General features: G+C 41.8%; 1 protein-coding gene across 1 annotated transcript in view; it reads left to right on the top strand.

Annotated features, from left to right (window-relative positions):
• The first annotated feature begins 3340 nt into the window (after nucleotides 1–3340).
• The window catches only part of SKAP2 (src kinase associated phosphoprotein 2), a 109285-nt gene continuing 88687 nt past the window's right edge, over nucleotides 3341–23938 (top strand). The window contains exons 1-4 of the mRNA XM_083468498.1: nucleotides 3341–3570; nucleotides 9482–9587; nucleotides 13954–13979; nucleotides 23384–23491. Coding sequence (XP_083324624.1) covers nucleotides 3522–3570; nucleotides 9482–9587; nucleotides 13954–13979; nucleotides 23384–23491 — 289 coding nt within the window. The 5' untranslated portion in view covers nucleotides 3341–3521. The remainder of the gene's footprint in view (nucleotides 3571–9481; nucleotides 9588–13953; nucleotides 13980–23383; nucleotides 23492–23938) is intronic.

Genomic DNA, 23938 nt, shown 5'->3' with positions numbered 1-23938 from the left:
AGCCAGCAATAAAATGGATAATAAAATACTACTGCTATCTAAAATAGCTTTCCTGTCTAATTAAAGATAAAAAGTGGAAGAGATACTAGGGCATAACCCATGAAGTGAAGAACTTTGATTTTCATTACTGTGCCAAACTGCATGTTACATGGGGTTTTCACATAACTTCCTTCCCAAGGTTTATTTATATATATATATTATAATTATAAAAAGCTGCTGGAGACTGCCACCAGAATGAATGATGTGGGAAATTGTTAATCCTTTCTGCCAACCGTTTTCCCTCTCAAAATCCTCTCCAGCTAAATCCACCCTCCCACCTCCCTCCCACCACAGGACCTATTATTATACCCAAGGCAGAGAACTGTGGACCTCTAGATCAGCTTCCCCCAAAACTGATACCCTCCAGATCTTTTGGATTAGGACTTCCAATATAAAGCACCACATAAGTGCCAAATAATTGAATAATTGGCTTATTCAGGCTGAAAATCTCCATCTCTTGCTGCCAAAGGTATTTGGGATAAAGGGCTTCTTCATACTGAGTCATCCATTCCTGTCTTGCTACCAAGGACACTCAAGGTGTCAAACATTCTCCAGTCCCATTAGTTGGTTCTTTTAAATTGTGGATAGTTACGGTAAAGGCCTGGTTTTTTAAAATGTAAAACATAAGCTGTAGGTCTTCTTCCACCAAAGAGGTGACTTCACTTCTAGACTCAGTGATCTCATAGCTTTTAAATCTTTGTAAAGGGGTTGCTATTCAATTGTCTCATATGGTTTTACTTGCCAAATTGCATGAGGATTTTTATTTTTTGCTAACTAGGGATGAGCTGACTTCAGCCTTACCTGACACCCCGTCATTCCTGTGGTTCAACCTCTAGAAAGAAAAACTGCATACCCACAGTCTCTTCACGGCGGACTGGCAAATCCTAATGGTAGAGTACCTGCAGCTAGCAAAGATGACAGGAAGGATAAGAGGCCAAACAAAACAAACAATCTATAAGGACTGGAGAATTTTTAAAGAATACTTTAAAAATTACGGTATAAAAGGAAACTTCTTGCCAGAATTAGACTGAACCTTGCATTGTATAAATATAAGTTAACAGAAACTATGTAAGAAATATATAACTGTGTGGTATAAGATAATCAACAGATAAAGTACAGTGAGACTAAATGGAAGTCATTTTAAATTTCTTGTTTTACAAGTTTTACAACCGTTCACATCATTGGGAGTACAAAGGATGTTAGTTATAAGAATTGTGTTGTTTCATATATTGCTACTGTCTGTTTGTCAATTTATAGTTTGTTTATTTGATTGTATGTTTGTCGGTTGGTTGTTTTGCTTTCCTGGCATAAATGTATCTATTTTAAAACAATAAAGATACAGTATACACATTGACAATTATTTCCATAAAATAATTTTGCAAAACTTTACCTAAAACAACTTGTCTGCTAACCACTTAATCAACAGATTAATCAGTGGGCATGCTTATTCGGTTTTGGTGTCTTTTTGCTATTTTGAAGTGCGAGACAATTGATAACTTAATAAACAAAGGATGCAGTTCATTGTTATTCCATTATTAGTATGTTGCTGTTTATTGTTTGTTACATACCAGAATCAAAATACCTAAAAACCCTTGTGTGTGTTGTTTCATACCTGCCAAATAAAATCACAATTAATTTAGGTATTTAAGAAACCTTATATTCCACTTTCTTTTAAAACCTAACTGAGCTCAAGCCAGCTTACAGAACACCTCATAATAACATGGAGATGATCAAATTTCAAATAATTCAGCATAAAAATAACCACACTTCAAACAGCTTATCATGAAGCACAACCACCACAGGAAAGAGTATTAAAATAAGTCAGAGAAGCAATCGACCAAATGCCTTTTATGAACAGCTGTGCTTTAACTAGATGCCTTAAAAGGGTGTAGGACCTGCTGAATCTCAGCCAAGCATCACACAGAGCCGCTCCAGGCAAAAAGCCCCTGCACCTAGTAGTTGCCCACTGGGCCTCACAGAGATAATGCAATAGAAGGAAAATGGAGGCCTCAGAAATTGAATGGAACATGCAGGGAGGAATTAAAACTACAGTAAGGAAGAGTGAGGAAACTGTAGCACTCCAGGTGTCACTATTGGCTATGCTGGCTGGGGCTGATAGGAGTCAGGAGTAGAATAACATCTAGGAGGGCAGTTCCTCTATCCCCGAATTTTGAAGCTTTATACAGTGTGTAAGTTCTAGTTTCCACAAACAAGACACCACAAGAGCTCCTTACAAATGCTATTCATGAGTTAGAAAAAAAGATCTTTAAGCTTTTGTCAAGGATCCTTTCTTTCTAGCTCTCAGACCAGGAGAGTGTAAGTTGCTACTTTATTCTTTTATAGGGGCAGGTGAGGCTCTTCAACCTGGGAAGGTAAACTCTTGATCCTAAACATCTGCTGCCTTGTGTGGTATCTTCGGGAGATGTAAAGACTTAAGGAGTAAACCCTACACAAATCTGGAGTGGAGTCCCTAAGATGGTTCGATGGCGCCTTGCACAACTCCTTTGTGCAACCCCTACAGCCCAGCTGGTGCCAAAAACATTGCTCTGGGCAGCCCAGGACCTCCATACTCACTGCCTGGGCTTGCACTCCACGGAGGTGACTTTGGTGCTGCTAGTGCAGCAGTTGGACTTCACCCCCCCCCCCGAGGCATACTCCATTGTCTCTTGAGACAGATGGATGCCAACCACAGCATATATATATGTTTCGTTTAAGAGAATCCAATGAAATTAGTTTTATTTTGTGTGCAAAGTAAGTCTTTTTTTAGCAGAATGACAGTGGTGGGGAAAAACAACTGTAAAAATTCTGCTTGGAAGCAAAATAAGGGAAAAGGAGCCTCAGGATTCTCTTCTCCGTTCATTTTTTTTACCCAGGAAATCCCCCAGCACTGCACTGTAAACGCATCTCCCTGCCTAGAGCCCGGGGTCGTGACCTAGGCGGGATGGGAAAGGGAAATGAAGAGGACGCCAAATGGCGGCCGAAAGTGTCAACGAAACAAAAACAACGCCACGCTCAGCCAACCGCAGCAGACGCTTCCCGCGTGTCCTATTCCGATCGCTGTGTCCAATAGCGCCGAGGCGCTTAAGGCGCCATTTTTGATTTTGGAACGCTCGGGACTTAACCCCAACACCTGCGGGAATGGGTTTTGCCCTCTTTTAAAATGGCGCCCGGCATCGACTGAGGGTCACGTGCCCCCCCCCCCCCCGGGCTTGCCCGGCCGCGCAAGGCGGCGCCTGTGACCATCGCAGACGAGGAAGTCGTGACTGAGTGTAACACAAGCGGACGGCTGAATGAGCATGCGCAGACCGACCTAATAGGCGGGGCATCCCCGGGGTTAGAGTAGTGTAGCCACGCCCTCCGCCTTGCCGCCTGTGGTTTCCTTGACTGAACTTCCCGGAGCCGGGCAAAGTGGGCGGGGCCGTTGTCTTTCCCTGACGGAGCTGCCGAACAGCTGCCTCTCGCGCGCGACCACCTGGCGCATCATGCACGGCTCCCCCGCCATCCCCGAGGAGGTCAGCAGCCTCCTTGCAGGTAAGGATGCCCCGCGCGCCTGAGAAAGATTCAACGCGGGTTTGCGGCTGCGGTAGAAGTTTCTCTGGGACGAAGGGTAGAGTGAAGTGGAGTTACAGGGAGGAGGGTAAGGGAAGTCTCGGGGAGGGGGCGATGTGGCAGGAAGATGGGACTGGTGCTCTGTAAGCCGGATAGGGGGAAAGAAAAACTTATTGGGAATAGAGTTTTCCAGCTAGGGGAGAGAAAATAAAATGGGAGAACTGTAGGTAATAATATGATCCAGGAGTTTTGCTAGAAAAGCCTCCTGGGAAAGGGAGGAACAGGTTGGAAGCTGTTGGGCAAATTGTTAAATTATGCATATACAAATATACAGTGCTTTTTTCTTAAAAAAATGTTTGACTCAAGAAAACCACCATTTTATAGTTCAAATCGCGAAAAATAAAGGTAGTAAATGGACAAAAGTACAAAGATTCACAAAATGTTTAGGGGTATGCATACCCCTGCGTCCCCCCAGAAGCAATAGCATTGCAAAGCATAATTAAGAGTGTTTATTTGAGGAACTAAAGTTCTTCAATGTGTCCAGCCAGCTTCCTGACTCCCGCCACCCCCCAATATCACAGTCAGCTTTTATGTGTGAATGCAGGGTGGTGGAGTGAACTAAATGGAGAAGTCCAAAATTTAGAAGCTTCCTCTTTAACCAAATGAAAGAGGCCTATGAAGTCCACATATTTGCTTACATTTTCATGCATCTGACAAATGGGAGAACAGTTCTGTACTATGCTGCGTTTCCTGTGTTGCCCGATATACACTCTGAATGTCTCTTCCTTGTTGAAATTTGCATCGCTTATCTTGACAAATGCATCTTGTGACTGGTAACCTACAACTTCCGCTATAAAGTTCTTCTTTTACTCCCTTTCAAGAAACTTTGGAATAAACTCCCAATTTCTCCTGTCCCAAGCAGTGGCCTTTTTGTGTTTGTGATTTTTCTTTCTGCCTGGGATGAAGAGCCTGTGTCCCCCTCCCCAATTCCTAATGATACAATTTTATACCCATTTACCTGAATGGACAGTCTGTTGAACTCAGTGGGACTTTCTGTGTAAATATGTATGGGGTTAAGAGTCAACTTGTTTAAATAACCTCTTCCAGAGTGAGCAGGAATACAAAGACAAATGGTCCTGTAAGCACCTTAATTAAAGTCTAATTAACTTATTGCAGCATAAGCTTACAAATGCAGGGTCTCCCATCAACAACCTACCGGTACATAGCTTCTTCTTTGGCGATCGCTCGTAGCCGAGTAAGATTAGCTTCCATGAACACGGTCTAAACAGTGAGTCCGTAAGTGACGTGTGGATCCACGCATCCTTCCACAGTGGGGACATAGGTTTCCCGGGCGGGAGTTGATCATGGTGAGGGTTTGCTAAACGTGCCTTCCTCTTAGCACGTTTCTCCCTTTCATCCTGAGTTTGAGCATAAATGTGTAGGATGTGTGTATGCATATATACATTCCTAAGACTAGAGCAGGCATCCCCAAACTCGGCCCTCCAGATGTTTTGGGAATACAATTCCCATCATCCCTGACCACTGGTCCTGTCAGCTAGGGATGATGGGAGGTGTAGTCCAAAACATCTGGAGGGCCGAGTTTGGGGATGCCTGGACTAGAGAAAGGGGATCTATTTTACAAGGTGAGAATAAAACACCAAGGAATACATCTCAGCTGCTTAAAAATGAGACACATGGGCAGGAGGTTGCCTGCTCTTGATGGAGTTACACTCCCTCTGAAGGAGTGGGTACGTAGTTTGGGGGTACTTTTGGACCCATTGCTGTCGCCTCAGGTTCAGGTGACCTCAGTGGTGCGGAGTGCCTTCATCAGCTTCCATTGGTGGCCCATTGTGCCCCTATCTGGACAGGGATAGCCTAACTTGTGTTGTCTATGCTCTGATAACCTCTTGTTTGGATTACTGCAGTACGTTTATATGTGGGGCTACCTCTGAAGACAGTTCAAAAAACTTCAGCTGGTGCAGAGTTCAGTGACCTAGTTGCTTACTGGGCAAGATAGTTTAAGCATAGAACACCAGTACTGGGCTGGCTGCCAGTTCATTTCTGGGGGCCTTTTCTGCTGTGGTTCCCTGTTTGTGGAATTCTCTTCACAGAGAGGCTTGTCAGACAAAAACATTCCTCTTCTCCCTGGCCCGTGGGTAATCTACCACTTTTAAAACTGTGTGTGGTGTGTGTGTTAATGTTTTTGTTTGTTACTGTGTTATGCATTTTTGGTTTTTTATATTGTAAACCACCCTGTGATCCTCAGATGAAGGGCGGTATAGAAATTTAGTAGATAATAATAATAATAATAATAATAATAATAATAATAATAATAATGTATTTTCACAAACTCTGAAAAACCTGTTACATTCCAGGTGAGCCAAGACCAATTAAGATTCCATCCAGCTATTGTTGGTTGACCTGAATTAAAAAGAGAAAAACTCCTGAAAACTCTTTTTAACTCCTAAAAATATGCTTAGGTGGCAACTTTTTTGATTGTAGGGCATCTGCCAAATGGATCTGGCCAGGAAGGCACTTCCTGCTGGTTTTAAAGACATAAGAAAACCAATGTATTTGGAGTTTCTTCTGCTCATCTTCCACAAGGCAGAGCATTATGTTCTGGTTCTTTGGGATACAGTGGTACCTCTGGTTAAGTACTTAATTCGTTCCGGAGGTACGTTCTTAACCTGAAACTGTTCTTAACCTGAAGCACCACTTTAGCTAATGGGGCCTCCTGCTGCCGCCGCGCCACCAGAGCACGATTTCTGTTCTCATCCTAAAGCAAAGTTCTTAACCCAAGATACTGCTTCTGGGTTAGCGGAGTCTGTAACCTGAAGCGTATGTAACCTGAAGCGTATGTAACCTGAAGCGTATGTAACCCGAGGTACCACTGTATCTGTTTCTGACTTGCTTAGGCAGCCTGTATCAATATGAAAAAGATTGAGAGAGCAACGCCCTGCATTGAGGTGATGGGCACCTCTTCTGGCCTTTCTATGTACTGCTGCTGACTCTGGCCTTGTTTACATGACTAATTAACCCAAGATGTAATGACATATTAGTGGATTAGTTTCTTCTTGATAAATCAGAAGCTGAAACAAGTTAAGGGGTGCTGGTGATAAGTGGCTGCAAACAAGCCTCCAGTTTCTTTGTTCCAGGGCTAGTTTTTGTGGGGTTGTAATATATTATAACCCTTCTGGATGCTAGGCCATTAGGCTGTTGGACCAGATTTTTCCAGGTTGGACAACTGCAACCTTTAAACGTTTGTTCAGTGACGACGGTGCCTTGGATATGCCCATACGGATTCTTGCCTAAAATAGTTGTGAGAAAAGTGAATGGGTTAGAGCTAGTGAGGATGGGGAAAGAAAGAGAGTCTTAAATATTTAGCAGAATAAGTCAGATTGTAGTGCTTCAGTGGAGTATTTGCAGTAAGAATAGAGATTGGATAGCACATGCTTTTGGACTTCCAAGGAAGTCTTGCAGGCCGTGGGATGGCTTGTGAGCCTCATCTTGTTTTCTGTACCTCAACTAATTTTGCGTACATCAGTGCACCCACATGAAGGGCTTACATGTATCTGGTCTTTGAGACTTTACTGAAGAAATAACCACTATCACCTACTTTTGCATAACTGCTCCAAGGGCTATAATCATAATCTTCATCTAAAATAATAGACCACCCCTCATCCAAAGTTCAAAGACAAGTTACAACATACTAGTGTTTGTACAAAAAGCACATTATTTGGAATTGAATTACATAGGTTTGAATAGCTCTCATTTAAGATTTGCTTATTAATCTTCAAAGCAGCCTTAGAATGATAAAATCATAGAATGAAAGAGGTTGAAGGGATCCCAAGGAACATCTCGTACAGGGTTTCCCAAACCAGGGTCTCCAGCTGTTGTTGGACTACCACTCCCATCATCCCTAGCTAGCAGGATCAGTGCTCAGGGATGATGGGAATTGTAGTCCAACAACAGCTGGAAACCCTATTCACTGATCTTGCCGAACTCTCTGTTGTGTTGTGTCCAGTGAGTACAGTTGTATATATTCTTTGGCAAACCTATATGGTTAGATCAGGGATGGCCAACTTCTATATTGTCATGTGCCAGTTTACTTTCAAGACAGTGGTCAAAAGTTTTTTGGGGGAGGAGGAGGAGTAAGTTTTACAAAATGAGAAGGTTGGCAAGGTTGCGGATCTTGAATATGGATGATCCGTCTGATCCTATAAAACTGATTTAGTGACCATAATTAAAAGAATGGTAACCACCCTCCTTATTTCTTATGCCCATGCTCTCTGTTAAGGCAATCTAGCCAAGGTAGAATATGATATTTTCTACATTTAGTTCTCGGACATAAAGATTGAATTCTTATAGTGCTTCATTTCCATTCTGAACATTAGTGAAATGAATGTTCATCACAGACGGATTCTGGATAACTGAATAAGACATAACCATTATGTGGATATCATTTAAGCTGATTACCTTTGCAATTACCATCTATTAAAACAGTATTGAAATGAGGCTAGATACATTGAAGTTAAGAGAGTGAGAGAGAGAAAAGGAGACCACTGACATTCTTGAAATAGCCTACAGTATCTGAAACATAGTTCAATTGTCTTTGCTATAAATTTGATGTAAGTGTCAGATCTGTAATAAAAATGGCATGGGGTATTTTTTATATACTTGCTGCTCAATTAGCTTCTTTTTTAATTAACAGTGGGCCTGGTTATCTTGTCCTTCTGACTTTTCTTCCAGTTACCTGTCAGGGAAACTTAGATGGGTACATCTAAGAGTATGTAAACTTGGGTTTATGTTTTTGCATTTAAGAAAGTGGTGCTCAGTTTCCTCAAGACCATTCTAACCCCCCCCCCCCGCCATTCTAACTAGTCAGGTTTGGGATTTAAATTTTGATTCTACCCCTGTCCCACTTAAGACCACTTTCCTCAATATGTGAGGGGGGGGGGTAAGACAAATAAATAAAACTACATCTAATTTCACAAGCTGCTTTACCCATTTTTCCAACATATTCTTCCAAATTTCCTCTTACTGTGCTTAAATGGTTGTCTTTCCTAAGGGGACTTGTTTGTATGCTGACCTCTCCACCCTCAGAGCAACTCCCCCTCCCCAATTCTCATAGTAAAATACTACAAAGCATTTAGATGTTGGAGGGTATTTAATCATTTGCAAAGGGGATTACAAAACAAAACAAAATGCAAAAATGTAAACTGCATAGTTTGTTCTACGTGTGAAGTTAAATGTTATTTCCATGTTTTTAATGATCAAAATCCAGTGAAACTTAAAATATAGGTTCGTTTTTCAAATATGAAGTTTTCTGGTGTCATATCATCTGTCCATAGAATTATACTGTCGATGTCTTTGAGATTATTGACTAGTTTTAATGTGACACTTTTACCCACATGCTTTCAAAATTGGGACCAGCTTTAACCCAGAGGAAGACATCATAAGTCTACGGTCACTTCTGAAAATGGTCTTTTGTTAATGGAAGTGCCAAATGATGTTTGATCTTGCTCAATCATATATGCATTAGAACAGTTTATTGTCTTCTAGCTTTTATTTCTCAAGTAATGGGGTGTATATATATTTTACACACTTTGACAGTTTATTAAAACTTGTTGGGTTCTTGTTCATTTAATGATTGCAAGTGTCAAAACAGCATTTGCTGTGCTAAGCATGAGCACAGCAGTGAACAAATCTATCCAATTTAGAGTTTGAAATATCTTTCAATTATATTATGCCTGGGACTGATAAAGTAATTCCATTAGATAGTTTGGATATTATTGCCTTATGAAAAAAGCCATAATAGAGGTATTTATCTTCTGAGAATTATCATTTCTTCTTTTGACTCATCTCTCTCTCCTTTTATTCTTTCATGATTTAGATGTCGACACATTTATATTGGATACCCTAAAAGGAGAGAATTTATCCAAAAGAGCAAAGGAAAAGAGGGATGCTCTGATTAAGAAGATAAAAGACATCAAGTCCAAGTAAGCAATTATGCATGTATGCTGTGCATTTAGTGCAGAAAGTGAATTATCCCTGCATCAAACCTATCATTATTATTTCTTCACGTTTTAACAGTGGAAAAACTGAGGCTGAAAGAGGGCACCCAATGGCAGTATTTAGTTAGAACTGTAAGCCAGAATTTCTGGATCATCATGGTTTGTTGTGAATGAGTGGAATACTAGTGCATGCTGCTGAGTAATTCCCTCTTCACTCCTCCATCTTCACTCCTCTGGCTCATGGTTTGTTGCTCTCTATCAAGCCATGGTTGCTAGCCAGCTATAAACCATGGTTTGTTGTTGGCTTATGGATAGTGACTTGTTAGAGAGCAGCAAGCCAAGGCTTCCTGGTTGTCCCCTCCTACTTGTGCCAGGAGCTAAGTGGAAGCGATCAAGTACAGTTCAGTATCATATTGCTCTCTTACAATTCTTATTATTACTTCCTATATTTGTGAGTCGCTTTTCTCACAGAGTAACACAGTGCCGGATTTCTGTATAAGCTAAACAAGCTATAGCTTAGGAGTGGGCCCCCAAAAAATGTAAAGGGGAAAAAACCCCTGGATGTACATTTCCAAAATATAAGATAAAAAACAAATAAAATAAAACCTACATACAGCAACAGTGTGTTGTGTTGGCTCCTATGATGTAAGTAATGGGCCCTGCCTGCTAGCCTGCTCCCTAAAATATCACTGGTTTGCTCATTTCTATATATAGGGTGCCTACATTCTGCATGTGCAAATGGCTTCAGATACCTATTAGGTCCATAAAGTACCATATAGCATATATTCAACACAAAAAACAGCGGTAATTTGTTGTTGACAAAGGACAGCTGGACACATAAAGGGCCCCATTACCTTCAGTAGCTTAGGGCCTCATCAGACCTAAATCTGGCCCTGAGAGTAACCCAAAGCTGTATACTTTAAAACCAGTTAAGAATAACAGATAAAAACCTAAAAATACAATTACTGATCCTTCCCTGCTAAAATAAGCTGCAGTGCTACCCTTCAAACTAAGGTCGTAAAGCCCAGATTCATGCCTGAAAAAAGATAAAAATGGTACCAGGCCTGAAACACCCATTCTCATGTTGCCACCCCCTGAAACTCCTATAGTGGGAGCACACAAAGAAGAGCCTCAGATGATGATCACATGGTCAGGGCTCATCACAGTAAACCATGATTAGCCAGAAACTTTGGCTCACCATTATGTGTGAACATGGCCTATAAATTCCAGATCCTTGCCATTTAAATGATTTCGATTATGCTGGTCCGGTTTGGGACATGCCACGTGGCCAGGCTACTGCAATGTGGTTGTTTCTTGCTTGTTGTGAAAAGTTCGGCACAGAAGAGTCTTTTGTTCTGAAGCCAGGCCAGAAACACAGGCTGCTGCTTCTCAGTAGGTTAGTTAATAAAAAAGGAAAGCTGTCTTGCACTAAGCAGAGTGATGGAGGAGGAGGACAAGCTCCCCTCCAGCTGTGTTTCTGTACTGGTTGTGGAGGCTTTTCTTCCTTCTCAGCTAGCATGGAAACCAAGCGGACAGGCAGAGGACTGATGGTGAGATCCATCTCACCCCAACAGACTTGTTCACTCACCTGTATGGAATTCCTAGTTGCCTGTGGCTAGCAGGTGAGTTGTTAAAATACAAGTCTGTACTGGGGAAAGGAAAGAACTGCACTACCTTTTTATGGCTTTCCGTCCTGATGAGTAATAAGAGTGAAGCATTTCAGTCCCTCTTGGGTTCTTTTGAGGATTTTTTTTTTTTGGGGGGGATCTTTCTTTGCAGTTGTTTGTGCATGTGGTTGGGTTGCTTGCATTTCTTTGGCATCTCAGAGCAGGCCATGGCATTTTGTTTGCATAAAAAAAAGAGAGGTGGGAAAATGTGAAAGGAATGTGCCTTTAAATTTCTTAAACTAGAATGCAAATACACATCTAAATAGCAGTGGCCTGAGTTCCCGCCCCCTCCGGCAACTCTGAGGTTCGGTGTAGGAAGTCTGCAGTCTGGATGGAATAGCTTATCATGGTCTTCTGCCAGTGCTTGTCAGCTTTGTGGACTTATAGAGACCAGCATGCTGCCAAATCGGTGCACCCAGTCTCTGAACTTAGAAATACCAGAGCTCTTGGTTGACCCAGACAGATTATTTACCTAATAAGAGAAATCATGGCATGCTACCCAACCTGTGAATAATTGTTTCATGGAAAATGAAGAATTGCAGAAGAATGGAGTGAGATTGCTGTGGTTTCTGTGTAAACAGACCAGCATTTGAAATGAACTTGCTCTGTACAGAAAACTTTGACCTACTTTGTACTATTCCTGCAGGCTAGTTTACACGTAAACCTTGCTTACTGACTCCATGTAATTCTTTATGGCGGCCTGGAGAAATGGTTGTGTGAACTGGGCAGTAGACAGATTCTTGTGAATCTGTGCGGTGATTCTTGTGAATATAATTTGTCAGTGTAAGTTGCTGTGAGAGATTTGTCTGTGCATATAATACTTTAGCAAAGAAAAGTTTTGATGAGTTGCAGCCAGTGTAACATTTAGCACTGGTAAGCATGTCTTAATTGCTTAATTACAAGCCAGAGCCAACACTCTTCAAGGACTGAAGTGAGGACACAGAGATCGTAGAATTATGGAATTGTAGGGTTGGAAGATACTCTGCCCAAAGCAATTCAGGAATCTGCAGCTGTCCTATAAAGGGAATGAGCCTGCAACGCTGGTGTTATCAGCACTGTGCTCTAACCAACTGAACGATCCCCCATATTAAATCAGTCAGATTGTTATTGTTTATAGTCAATTGCTGTTGTAAAACATATCACACACAAAAATGCACAAGCCCCCAAGACAATCAGATAGTAAGTTAAAACATATCAGTTTTCAGAGTTGCAAGCTATTAGAGCTTAGAACAGTAAAGTTACCCAAATCTTATGTGTTTCTCTCTCTCTCTCTCTCTCTCTCTCTCTCTCTCTCTCTCTCTCTCTCCCCTCCCCCCCCCCCCGTGTGTGTCTGTTCTGGCTAAAAAAAGTAGCCCATAACTTTCTCATTGCTAGTGTATATAAAGCTTCCCTGGAGGTAACAAACTTGTCTACACCAGCCAACAGTTATCTAATTTTGACCTCATCCCATGGAACTGTGAACCGCCCCCCCCCCCTCTTGAAATGAATAGAGGAATTTATCCCTCAGCGAATTGTATAAAGGGCAATATTGGATTTAGTGCGCAGTGTTTTGATCTGTCCTGATCTCAGTGCTTTTTTTCTTTTAAAAAAATGTTTAGTGGTACTTGGATTTTCCTACTCATATTGCAATACTGGCCCTCAATGAGACCAAACTTAGATCCACAAAATCTGCATCCCCCCCAGAAAAAAAGCACTGCCTGATCCGCGTATGCAAATATTTGTTGGCCTGTTAAAGGATTTACTGGTCAGATATCCCGTGGTTTGAAATCTAAGATGATCAAATGCATATGAGTGCCCCATATGAGTACCAAACCACTGTGGATCTCCACAGGCTGCTTGTTGCAATAGCAACAGCCACAAGTTCTTGGTGCTTCAGTCGTTAATTTTATTTTTTTATCTATATCAGCAATATAAACACCCTGGTTTCTAAGCAGTGCACGTTGAGGCTTCAAACGATCACAGAAGTTAGATCAGTTCTGAAGCTCCATTACTCATTACTCTTCCATCCAGATTGTTGCATTTCAGATGTTGCACTGATGTTGGACTACAGCTCGCATAATCCCTGACCATTGGCCATGCTAGCTGAGGCTGATGGGAGTTGTAGTCCGGCAACATCTGGAGGGGCACCACATGGGCTTACTCCTCCTGGCCTTATTCTCCGCTCACATAAGTGGCTTAATGGCATTTTCTGTTGTTGTTTTCTTTTGCTCCTTCTTTGTATTTCATTAGTTTTACCGATACTCGCACCTTCACTCTTTTGTGCTCAAAATGTTCTTGCCAAGTTTAACTTAATTGATTTTCTTGTTCATTTGATTTACCTAATCTTTCTTATCTGTCAATAGGTATTTTGCAGAGCTGTACTTAAACACCTATCAGTTTTCCAGATTGATATATTGATCTTAAAGTTGGAGATTGCATTCATCCCAACCAGATACAGTCTCTGTTTGCTCCTGTAAACATGCAAATCGTGTAAAACGTGCAAACCTTTAATTTAATATCTTGAAGGGCATCTTGAAGCTAGTAAAATATTCCCTTGATAGTTTCACTTAGCGTTAAAATATTCAGTGTCTCTTGTTGGTTTTTCTGTCTGTTGTATTTGTTCTCATTTTTAAATAAGTTGCCTTAAGACTTTCCAAATACTTACATTATCCTTTCTTTCCCATCCCCCACTTCCTCTCCTGCAGCTACCCACAAGACTTTCCTGAAAGAGGTAAGGATATGACTACTCATTTGCACGTGGCATAGAAATCTTGCTCACTGGTAGGCTTTTAAACTGATCTCCGGTTTTATTCAGTGTACTGTTGTACAATTTAAAATCCCAAAATTCAAGGGTCCAGAGTTCACACAGTGTGTGCATGTTGACTTTTTCCATGGATGAGGATGCTAGCTCCCCCTGCTGGAGGAAAAAGAGGACAGCTTGCAGGATTTTCCTTTTGTGAACTTTTTGTGTTGTTAAAAACAGGGAAAGACACACCACTACAAGAACAACCAAACTAATCATTACATTCCAAATTTTAAAAAAGGATTGTTTCCTTTAGAAATTAATATTGCCTTTCTAATGTGAACCCCCAGCTCTTTAAATGAACCCCAAGTTTTAAATAGACGTTTCAGCAGAAATTGAATATGTTCAAAATAGAAATTTTTTATTGTCTAGAAGTTTGTGATATAGCACAAACATATTAATGCAGATTTTGTTTCCCTGACTGGTGTTGGTGTTAAGCAAAAGAAATTGCTTCTTGCGTTTGCCAGTATTGTACATTTAGTTTTTTATATGTGGGAACAAGATCTGAAATGATGAAATGGGAAACTCCAACGTGATTTGCCTATAATCGCCTAGTGCATGTATTGAAACAGACCTTTATGGTTTCATTAAAAGCAGGCTGCTACAGTGGCCTGTTCTGAATTTGAAATGGCCCTATTTTCACGATGCTAATTCATGAGGTCATGACCTGCCGACTGTGAATGGTAGCATGAGGGTCACAGCATGAGGTAAAAAAAAAAAAGTATATGAAACTACAGTAGGTTCTCTGCTAACCTGCAATAACATGGGGATCCTAGCCAGGACATAATAAGAGTTTATTTTATTTTTAGCATTTGTATGCCAGCCTTCAACAGGGGTATGTTCAGGGCAGCTTGCAAATAGAAATGTTTAGCATGGATTGGTGCCAGTATTGTAAGTGGCACATATCTGAAACAGAAAATAGGTTTTTTGTTTACAAGCGCACATAACATCCACACAAAAGTTACTGCCAGTTCCCAGTGCAGGACTGCAACGACGGCAGAATTAGGAAACAGAAAGGATAAAAGCACCACATTAAAAACCCCAACTTTACTATGTGTAAAATACTATTTTGCCTGGTTCAAGCACAGCGCTTTTTAAAAGAAAGAAAAAAAGAGTAAAATCAATATTGCATAACAAATACTAATGAGGAAATTATTTAAAATTGATCCTAGTCCATAGAAGCATAGATGTGAGTGGGGCTTTCAGTTCGTTTCCAAATAGCAACAACTGGCTCAGGACCAAAATACCACAAGGACCGCCTCTCTCCATATGAACCGATCGGGACCCTGTGATCATCACCTGAGACCCTTCTTCGTGTGCTTCCTCTGCGAGAGGTCCAGAGGGTGGTGACATGAGAACAGGCCTTTTCTGTGGTGGCTCCCCATTTGTGGTATTCTCTCCCCAATGAGGCTTGCCTGGCGCCTTCATTACATATCTTTAGGCACCAGGCAACAGCATTCCTCTTCTTCCAAGGCCTTTGGCTAATTAAACCATCTATGGCCTTTTAAACTGTGTCTGTGTCAGGGTTATTGCTTTCGTTTGTTACCATGGTTTGTATAAGGGATGCAGGTGGCGCTGTGGGTTAAACCACAGAGCCTAGGACTTGCCGATCAGAAGGTCGCGGTTCGAATCCCTGCGATGGGGTGAGCTCCCGTTGCTCGGTCCCTGCTCTTGCCAACCTAGCAGTTCGAAAGCACGTCAAAGTGCAAGTAGATAAATAGGTACCGCTCTGGTGGGAAGGTAAACGGCGTTTCCATGTGCTGCTCTGGTTCGCCAGAAGTGGCTTAGTCATGCTGGCCACATGATCCGGAAGCTGTATGCCGGCTCCCTCGGCCAATAAAGCGAGATGAGCGCCGCAACCCCAGAGTCGGTCACGACTGGACCTAATGGTCAGGGGTCCCATTACCTTATGGTTTGTATTTTTGTGCAGTTGTACCTTGGACCACGAATGCCTTGGTACTTGGGCGTTTTGGCTTCCGAACGCAGCAAACCCGGAAGTGAGTGTTCCGGTTGGCAAACGTTCTTTGGAACCCGAAGATCCGACAGGGCTTCCGATTGGCTGCAGGAACTTCCTGCAGCCAATCAGAAGCTGCATTTGGCTTCTGAGCGTTTTGGAAGTCAAACGCACTTCCGGAATGGATTCCATCCGACTTCGAAGGTACGACTGTATTGTAAACTGCCCTGTGACCCTCGGATGAAGGGCGGTATAGAAATTTAATAAACAACAGCAATTTAATAAACAACAACACTCTCCACTGCACTACTAGCACCCCCCTGTACTTGCTCTGTACTTGAAGGAGTCTGGGCATAAGCCCCTGGGCAAATTAAGACAATGAGTGGCTGGGGGTTCATCAGCACTCTGCCTTATGACACATCCAGTCACCTCCTACCAGATAATGGTAATACTAGGGAAATTATGGTTTAAAAGCAGGGGATTCCGGGTGCTCTGCAGAAGACCCAAGGCTTGCACTGCCCCGGTCTACCCTCTAACAATGTCCTTGCTGGGCAAGATGGGCCAACAATCTTGACTCTGTGTAAGGAGCTTCATACATGCATATGTCCTTTACTGTGGTGGTAAGGGAATTGATCCTTAAGTTCAAAACCTGGACTTCCCTTTTGTGGGGAACACATCTAAATAATATACAGGCCAAAGCACCACAAATGAGTGGGTTAAGAACTTTACCTCAGGATGAGAACAGAAATCGCACTCCGGCAGCCTGGCGACAGCAGGAGGCCCCATTAGCTAAAGTGGTACCTCAGGTTAACAACAGTTTCAGGTTAAGACCGGACCTCCAGAACGAATTAAGTTCTTAACCTGAGGTACCGCTGTAGTTATAAACAGGGGTGCCAAACTACCATGAAAGACAAGTACAGTGGTACCTCGGGTTAAGTACTTAATTCGTTCTGGACGTCTGTTCTTAACCTGAAACTGTTCTTAACCTGAAGCACCACTTTAACTAATGGGGCCTCCCGCTGCTGCCTTGCTGCCGGAGCACAATTTCTGTTCTCATCCTGAAGCAAAGTTATTAACCTGAGGTACTATTTCTGGGTTAGCGGAGTCTGTAACCTGAAGCGTATGTAACCCGAGGTACCACTGTATAGCTATTTGTTTTTAAAATAGCAGAAAGACTTTTTTTGAAAAAAGAAATGAAATTAGGAACTAAAGGGTCTAAAATGTATATGATTAGATACACAACTGGTTAATTTGCTAAGAGCACTGCAGAAGGTGTTCGGTTGTGGGATAAATGATCAGCTTAATTCCTAATGGAATGTGATATAGCAGAAGATGAAGAGACTTTTTAGAGATGGAACTCTGAGCAATTTGAGACCATGGGTTCGTTAGATAGTGAACACTGTCTAGGGATCTGAGAGGCGGGGTCGGTTCTCAGAGCAGCAACAGTTTGCTTCAAACGTATTGACTGAAATATATGTTGATGGCTCCTTTATTGCGGGTTTTATGACAGAAGGAAATATTGATGATGTCAAAACACTCTGCTTGTTGTGGAGAGCATAGGCGGAAGAAAGTTCACTTGTGTTAGAAAACATATAAGACACTATAAAATACCGATTCCTTGATATGAAGCTGATGCAAAGTCAATCTGACATCTTTATTGCGATAACTGGGAATTCCATTAACAATGGAGTTAAGTGACTAGCTTCCCGTATTTAGTCCAACACCATTATCTGCTAGGATCAATAAGCAAATAATACTATAAATGAAAAAAGATGCTATTTAATAAAGAAGGGTCAGGTACCGTGTGTCATATTGTGAGCAAATTAAAGCATCCTACCCTCAAAACATAAGTGATTAAATCACAGACGAAAGAAAATACGAACAGTGTATTTTTTCCGGTAACCATTAAATGTGTTTAATTAATGAAACTTTTTTTTAAAGTTCTAGGATAAATCAAAGGTTGTTCTGGGGAAACCATATTAATGAGCATTAGCCTCTTAATTATCCTCCTGGCTATGTCACAGGGACACATTCGTGCTTTTTCTTTGTGTAATAACTTTTTATAAAGAAGTATTTTTAAACTGATCATTAATTTTATGACTGCAGAAATGAGATGCAAAATTTATGCTGTTGTCATTGGCACAGGCTCAAGGCATCGCTGACATTATGCATGATTATAATGGAATGGCTGCCCGCTAATGAGTCTATAGACATTTCGTTTGAACATGCCTTGCTTTTAGATGTCTGATTAGGCTGTAATGCTTTCAATTATGCCTGCAAATTGTATTGGATACATTTACCTGATGCTTATTGTTCCTTTGTAGTTTAGTTTTCTATTACATAGATACCAACTGAACGCTTTGCTTTATTGATTTCCTTCCCCCTCCCAGGTATGCTAGTAGACACAAGGCACCTGTCAGGGGGACAATTATTATTGTTGTTATTATTGGGTGAGAAGCTCAAGAGTGACTTCTCTGACCGAACGAAGGCACAACATTCATTGTTTCAAATGTGGCTCCCTTTGAGAAGCTGTAGAGTGTTGGCCGTAGGGCTAGGCCTATGAATGTGTGTGTGTATATGTGTGTGTGTGTATATATATGTAACACGAGTTTTGTTTTTGTTTTTTAAAGAGGAAATATGGACATATTAAATTGAACTGTGTTGCATCCTTCATCACATGAACTCTTTGTTTGGCTCTTATAACACTTTTTTTTTGTTATAGGAAAAGCTCATTTCTTTTTGTTGCATGAAAGAGTGCATTGGTATGTTTGGTTTAGTTTTAAGTATGCTGTATATCTTGTCTAAATCTTTTGAGGAGGAAACAGCCCACTTAACGTTGGCTTTTTAAATGGACAGACTTAGCAGATATAGACATCTGGTGCTTTTTAATGCCTTTCCACAAATCTTGGAGGCTTTGAGTACTATATATATATATATATATATATATATATATATATATATATATTCCTCATATATATATTCCTCGTGCTACTTTCCTCACAACATTGAGAAATGTAACCAGGGATGCGTCTGCCCTCCATAAAACATATAATAAAGTTCTGTGCCGAATCCAAACTCTCCAGTATGTATACAACTTCCAAATGAGGACCGTGAGAAGAGCTTCGCTGGATCAGGCCAAAGGCCCATGTAGTCAAGCATCCTGCTTCCCACGGTGGATAACTGGATCCCTCTGGGAAGACTACAAGCAGGGCATGAAATCAAGAGTTCTCTGCCACTGTTGGTTCCCATCAACGAGAGGGAGGGAAGGGAAAACTAGTTCCATATGACCATTTGCGTTATCACATGGAAATGAAAAAGAAATAAACTTTGCTGATAGTTGGGAGTCCACAGTTTTGGCTCGGGTTAACCTCCAACCATTATTTTCAACTCCTAGGGTAGGAGGGCCCTTTCCACCACCAATCTTACAGTTGCGTACCTCGTGCTTCCCATATCTCAGACTTGCGCTTTCACGCTGGGCTCCGCCTCCCACGAAGGACGCTGCCAGAATCTCATCCCCCTGGGAGAGATGCACAAGAGGCGCCATGATGGGGGAAGGCACAGAAAAGTGGGGTAGTGGACGAGGTTTCTGGTAGGGAAGAACAGCAGAAGAAATGAGGAAGCGAACAGGCTGAAATGGAAGGAGGAGGAGGAGTTTGGATTTGATATCCCGCTTTATAACTACCTGAAGGAGTCTCGAAGCGGCTAACATTCTCCTTTCCCTTCTTCCCCCACAACAAACACTCTGTGAGGTGAGTGAGGCTGAGAGACTTCAGAGAAGTGTGACTAGCCCAAGGTCACCCAGCAGCTGCATGTGGAGGAACGGGGAAGCGAACCCAGTTCACCAGATTACGAGACTACCGCTCTTAACCACTACACCACACTGGACTCTCACCTCTTTCTTTGTGGATGGTTCTACTACCAATGTACTGAAGGAACAGGAGAGCAGCACTCTGAACCAAATCTCTCATGTCAGCTGCAGGAGCTGGAGGGGAGAGCTGGATTCTGAGCCCAGTTGCTGTTCCTCCAAGAATATGAGGAGGGTAGCCACCAGGGAAAGGATGGGTGTCCTCCTCGTTATTTTAGCTTGTTCTCCCTGTTTCGGTCCCTTCTCTTTTCTACCCCATTCTCCCATGTTTTTCCTTTCAGTTCTCCCTTGGTATCCATCAGCTGTTGAGTGGCATGGCAGTACAACACTGTGGGCTGGCATGGTGTCAGTGATGTGGGCTAGACATTTTTCCAATGCTCTAATAAATTGATTGGGACCTGTTTAGGAAAGTTTTTAATATTTGATGTTTTATTCTGTTTTTAATCTGTTGGGAGCCGCCCAGAGTGGCTGGGGAAACCCAGCCGGATGGGTGGGGTATAAATAAATTATTATTAATAATAATAATCTTTGACATATTTAGTATACATGACATAAGAAGTGCTCTGTGTTAATTTTATGTTCTGTGTAAAATTTTTGACTCCCCACCCCAAAGTATTCAATTGGAATATTTGATTATGGGGTCATCAGCGAAGTGCATGTAATGTGGCTTGAATACTTTCTTCAAATATGTGTTGAATATTGATATTAATTACATATGCATACACGTTTATTGCATATGCATGCACACTTCCTAGGATAGTCACCCGAAAGACTGGAGTTTGGGCTGCAGCTGGTCGTGACTGGAGTTGGTGTTGTGAGACTCTAGCAACACAAAGTGAGGCCGTTGCACTTTCCCTCTTCCTAAAGTTCTGTGGCTGCCCGCCCTTATCATTGGTCTTCATGATCTAGTACAGAGATCCCTTCCTTAAGTAAGTTATCAATAGTGGAGGAGAATAATAATAATAATAATTTTTATTTATACCCCGCCCTCACCAGCCAAGGCTGGGCTCAGGGCGGCTAACAAGCAACAATAAAAACAAGTTGAATGAATATAACTTAAAAACAAGATTAAAATACAACATTAAAATATTAAAATGCAGCCTCATCACAGGAGGAGAAAGGAAAAAGAAAGAGGGGGAGGGAATCAAATTGGCTCCAAGCCAAAGGCTAGGCGGAACTACTCTGTCTTACAGGCCCTGCGGAAAGAAATCAGATCCTTCAGGGCCCTGGTCTCATGAGACAGAGCGTTCCACCAGACCGGAGCCAGTGTTGAAAAGGCCCTGGCTCTGGTTGAAGCTAATCTAACTTCCTTAGGGCCCAGGACCACTAGGGTGTTGCTATTTATGGACCTTGGGGTCCCCCGTGGGGCATACCGGGAGAGGCGGTCCCGTAGGTACGAATAATTGCCTATGGGGTTGGGGATTTGTGGATCCCTGCTGGTGGACCTTAAAATTAGAAAGAAATTGCCATGTGATCTGGCCTTTGCTTGGCTTGCTTCCCATTTACGACAGAGAGGTTTCTGTGATTCCACACTGGCTCTGGTCTGTGTTCACAACTCTGTGACAAAATGAGGTTGAGCAAACCTCTGTTACTTTACCTTTCCTGTTTTCATCATTCCTTAATGATTCAAATTCACAGAGTATTATAATGTATGTAAGAAACACTTTGAAACTTCAGTTTAGAGATTTTGGATTAACGAGACTGCATTTTTCAAACACATGGGGATATTCTGTTCTTTCTGTAAGCTGTAAATGTTGCTTTCATCAGCGTTCCAGGGCCTGAAAGATACTCAGAAGGCGCACTCATGCGTTAGCCAGAAATAGTTGCAATTATTTTGATTCTGTACATTGTGGAGGATTCAGCTAAGACACATCCAGATTACAAAGAAGCCCTGGGAGTTGTAGCTTTTGGGGAAGCACAATGTGAGCTAGACAAACAGCAATTGTGCAGGATTTAAATTGCTGTGGAATTTGGACACTAATTATTATTTTGTGTTCTGCCCTTCCTTAAAAAAAAATGCTTTAGGAGGCGAATATTTCACGGAGGGCATTTTACATTTATTTTACAACATCTGAAGAGAAGTTTTTAAATCCCTTGTGTAACCTCTCTGCTCCTAATAGTAATAGGGCTCAGTGCAACACACTTTAGTTGGTTATTGTTGCAAATCAACACTGTGAAGCGAATGTTCAAGTAGCCATGGATTTGACAAGCAGCAGAGGCTAAAGGGCCCATTCATATGACCAAGTGGGTGTTATGTGAGTGCATGTGTTGAGTGGATCTATGCTGAGTTTGGCATGTGGCATTTACCCTACCGCAAGGCTGCTGAAAAGTGGACTGAGTGATAGCATGATAGATATAGGTTGAACTGGCAGGTGGATGGGTGATGAAGCGTTCATGTCACAAGTATGTCATACCACACATGGCCCAAGATTTGCTGCCGCAGCAAACGAATGTTTACTACAGGGAAACCTGACTACATTGTTCAACCAATGGCATGTCAGCGTTGCGTGGCTGTTATGCTGGAATGGTCAGAGAAAACACTAAATCAAATGTTACATTTAAGCACATATTGCTGTGTAGCTAATAAAACATGGTCCTCCTGCCCCCAGTTAATAAATGAATTATTGCATTGGGTTTCTGCTGGAAGGGATATTATGGTAGTTAATGGAATCTGTAGCTAGATAGTGCTGACAAGCCGTTCCTCATTCAAACACTTCATGTTGGATCCAAAGTAAAGTTGAGTTTATTTTTGCATTTATATCTACTTTCCTGCAAGGAGCTCAAGGTGGTATATAGAGCTATCGTCCTCCTCCCCATTTTATCTTCACAACCCTGTGAGGTAGAGAAAGTAACTGGCCCCAGGCTACCCAGTGAATTTCATGGCTGAGTGGGGATTTCAACTAAGATTGAAATTAATGGAATGTTAACCATGATTTGAACATCACGTTTTATGATTTTAAGCCCAGCTAACTTTACTTTGGATCCAACTCTTCTTTCTCATTCTTTACCATAGGATAAGGTTACGAGATATCCCCCGTTTCCCGGGGACAGCCCCCAGATTTCCAAATCAGTCCCCTTACGAAATCCTATCATTCTGACTGAAGTTGAAAAGTGTCCCCGGATTCATTGAAAAAAATCTGGTAACCTTACCACAGGAGCCGATTCCTATTGCCCCCTCCAATAAAATATTTGAGCCCCCCGCCCCAAGTTGTTGGGCATTGTCATTCAAATGGTGTATGTGTACCACATCTTGTGATTAATTTTGTGGGGTGAGGCTTGCCTGGTCCCCCTCCCCCATTTTTATTCAAGTTGGCAGCCCTGTTCTTTACTGTAACTTTTATCTCAACTATGCATCTGAGGTAACTGGATCAAGGGGAAAGCTTACGGTTTGATTTGGGTTGGGGTTTTTTTTTGGTCATGCTTTACTTTGAAATTCAGCTCGTGATGAATATGTGTATAATTAAACTGAAAGGAGCCTGTTTTAACTCCTGACAAATATTTTGGTTTGTGCAGGAGAACTTGAAGATGGGGAAGAGCGTGAAGGCCCTTGCCCTGTGCCTCCTGACAATATCTCTGTAGCGTCTGACCGCTGTGATAAAGAGGATGAAGGCCCCTCTGATGGTAAGTGGTTCTCTTTGTCTCAAGGTACCATAATCACAGTGATTTGGGAGTTTCGTTGGCCGCCAATGTCTCTGATCTGGTGCAATTCTTGGGAAACAGATGAGCAGCGAACCATGTGGGTCCTGTTCCTTACCTTCACAAGACCCTTAAGGAACTGAAGAGCTCTCTCTAGTGGCTAAAATAAGATACAGTGGGATTTTTAAAAAATGCACACTTGCTTGTTTGTTTCAGTAACCAAAACAGATCTCTTAGTTTTTCCTCCCTGCCCTCACACAAATGAATCAGCAACTGATACACTCGGATTTCTTTTCTTTAGGACAAATCTCTTCTTAATTCAGCATCAGATTCTTCCTTAATTTTATTGTACTTGTTTTATTTAGTGTATAAATAATGAAAGAGAATTCATTTGATGGATTTTTGTTTTTTGCATGTGGCACACTTGAAACA

This window comes from Podarcis liolepis (genome assembly GCF_965112155.1).
Source record: "Podarcis liolepis genome assembly, chromosome: 12".
NCBI classification, from domain to species: domain Eukaryota; kingdom Metazoa; phylum Chordata; class Lepidosauria; order Squamata; family Lacertidae; genus Podarcis; species Podarcis liolepis.
The sequence above is the reverse complement of the archived record's forward strand: the minus strand, read 5'-3'. Positions and strand labels throughout refer to the sequence as shown.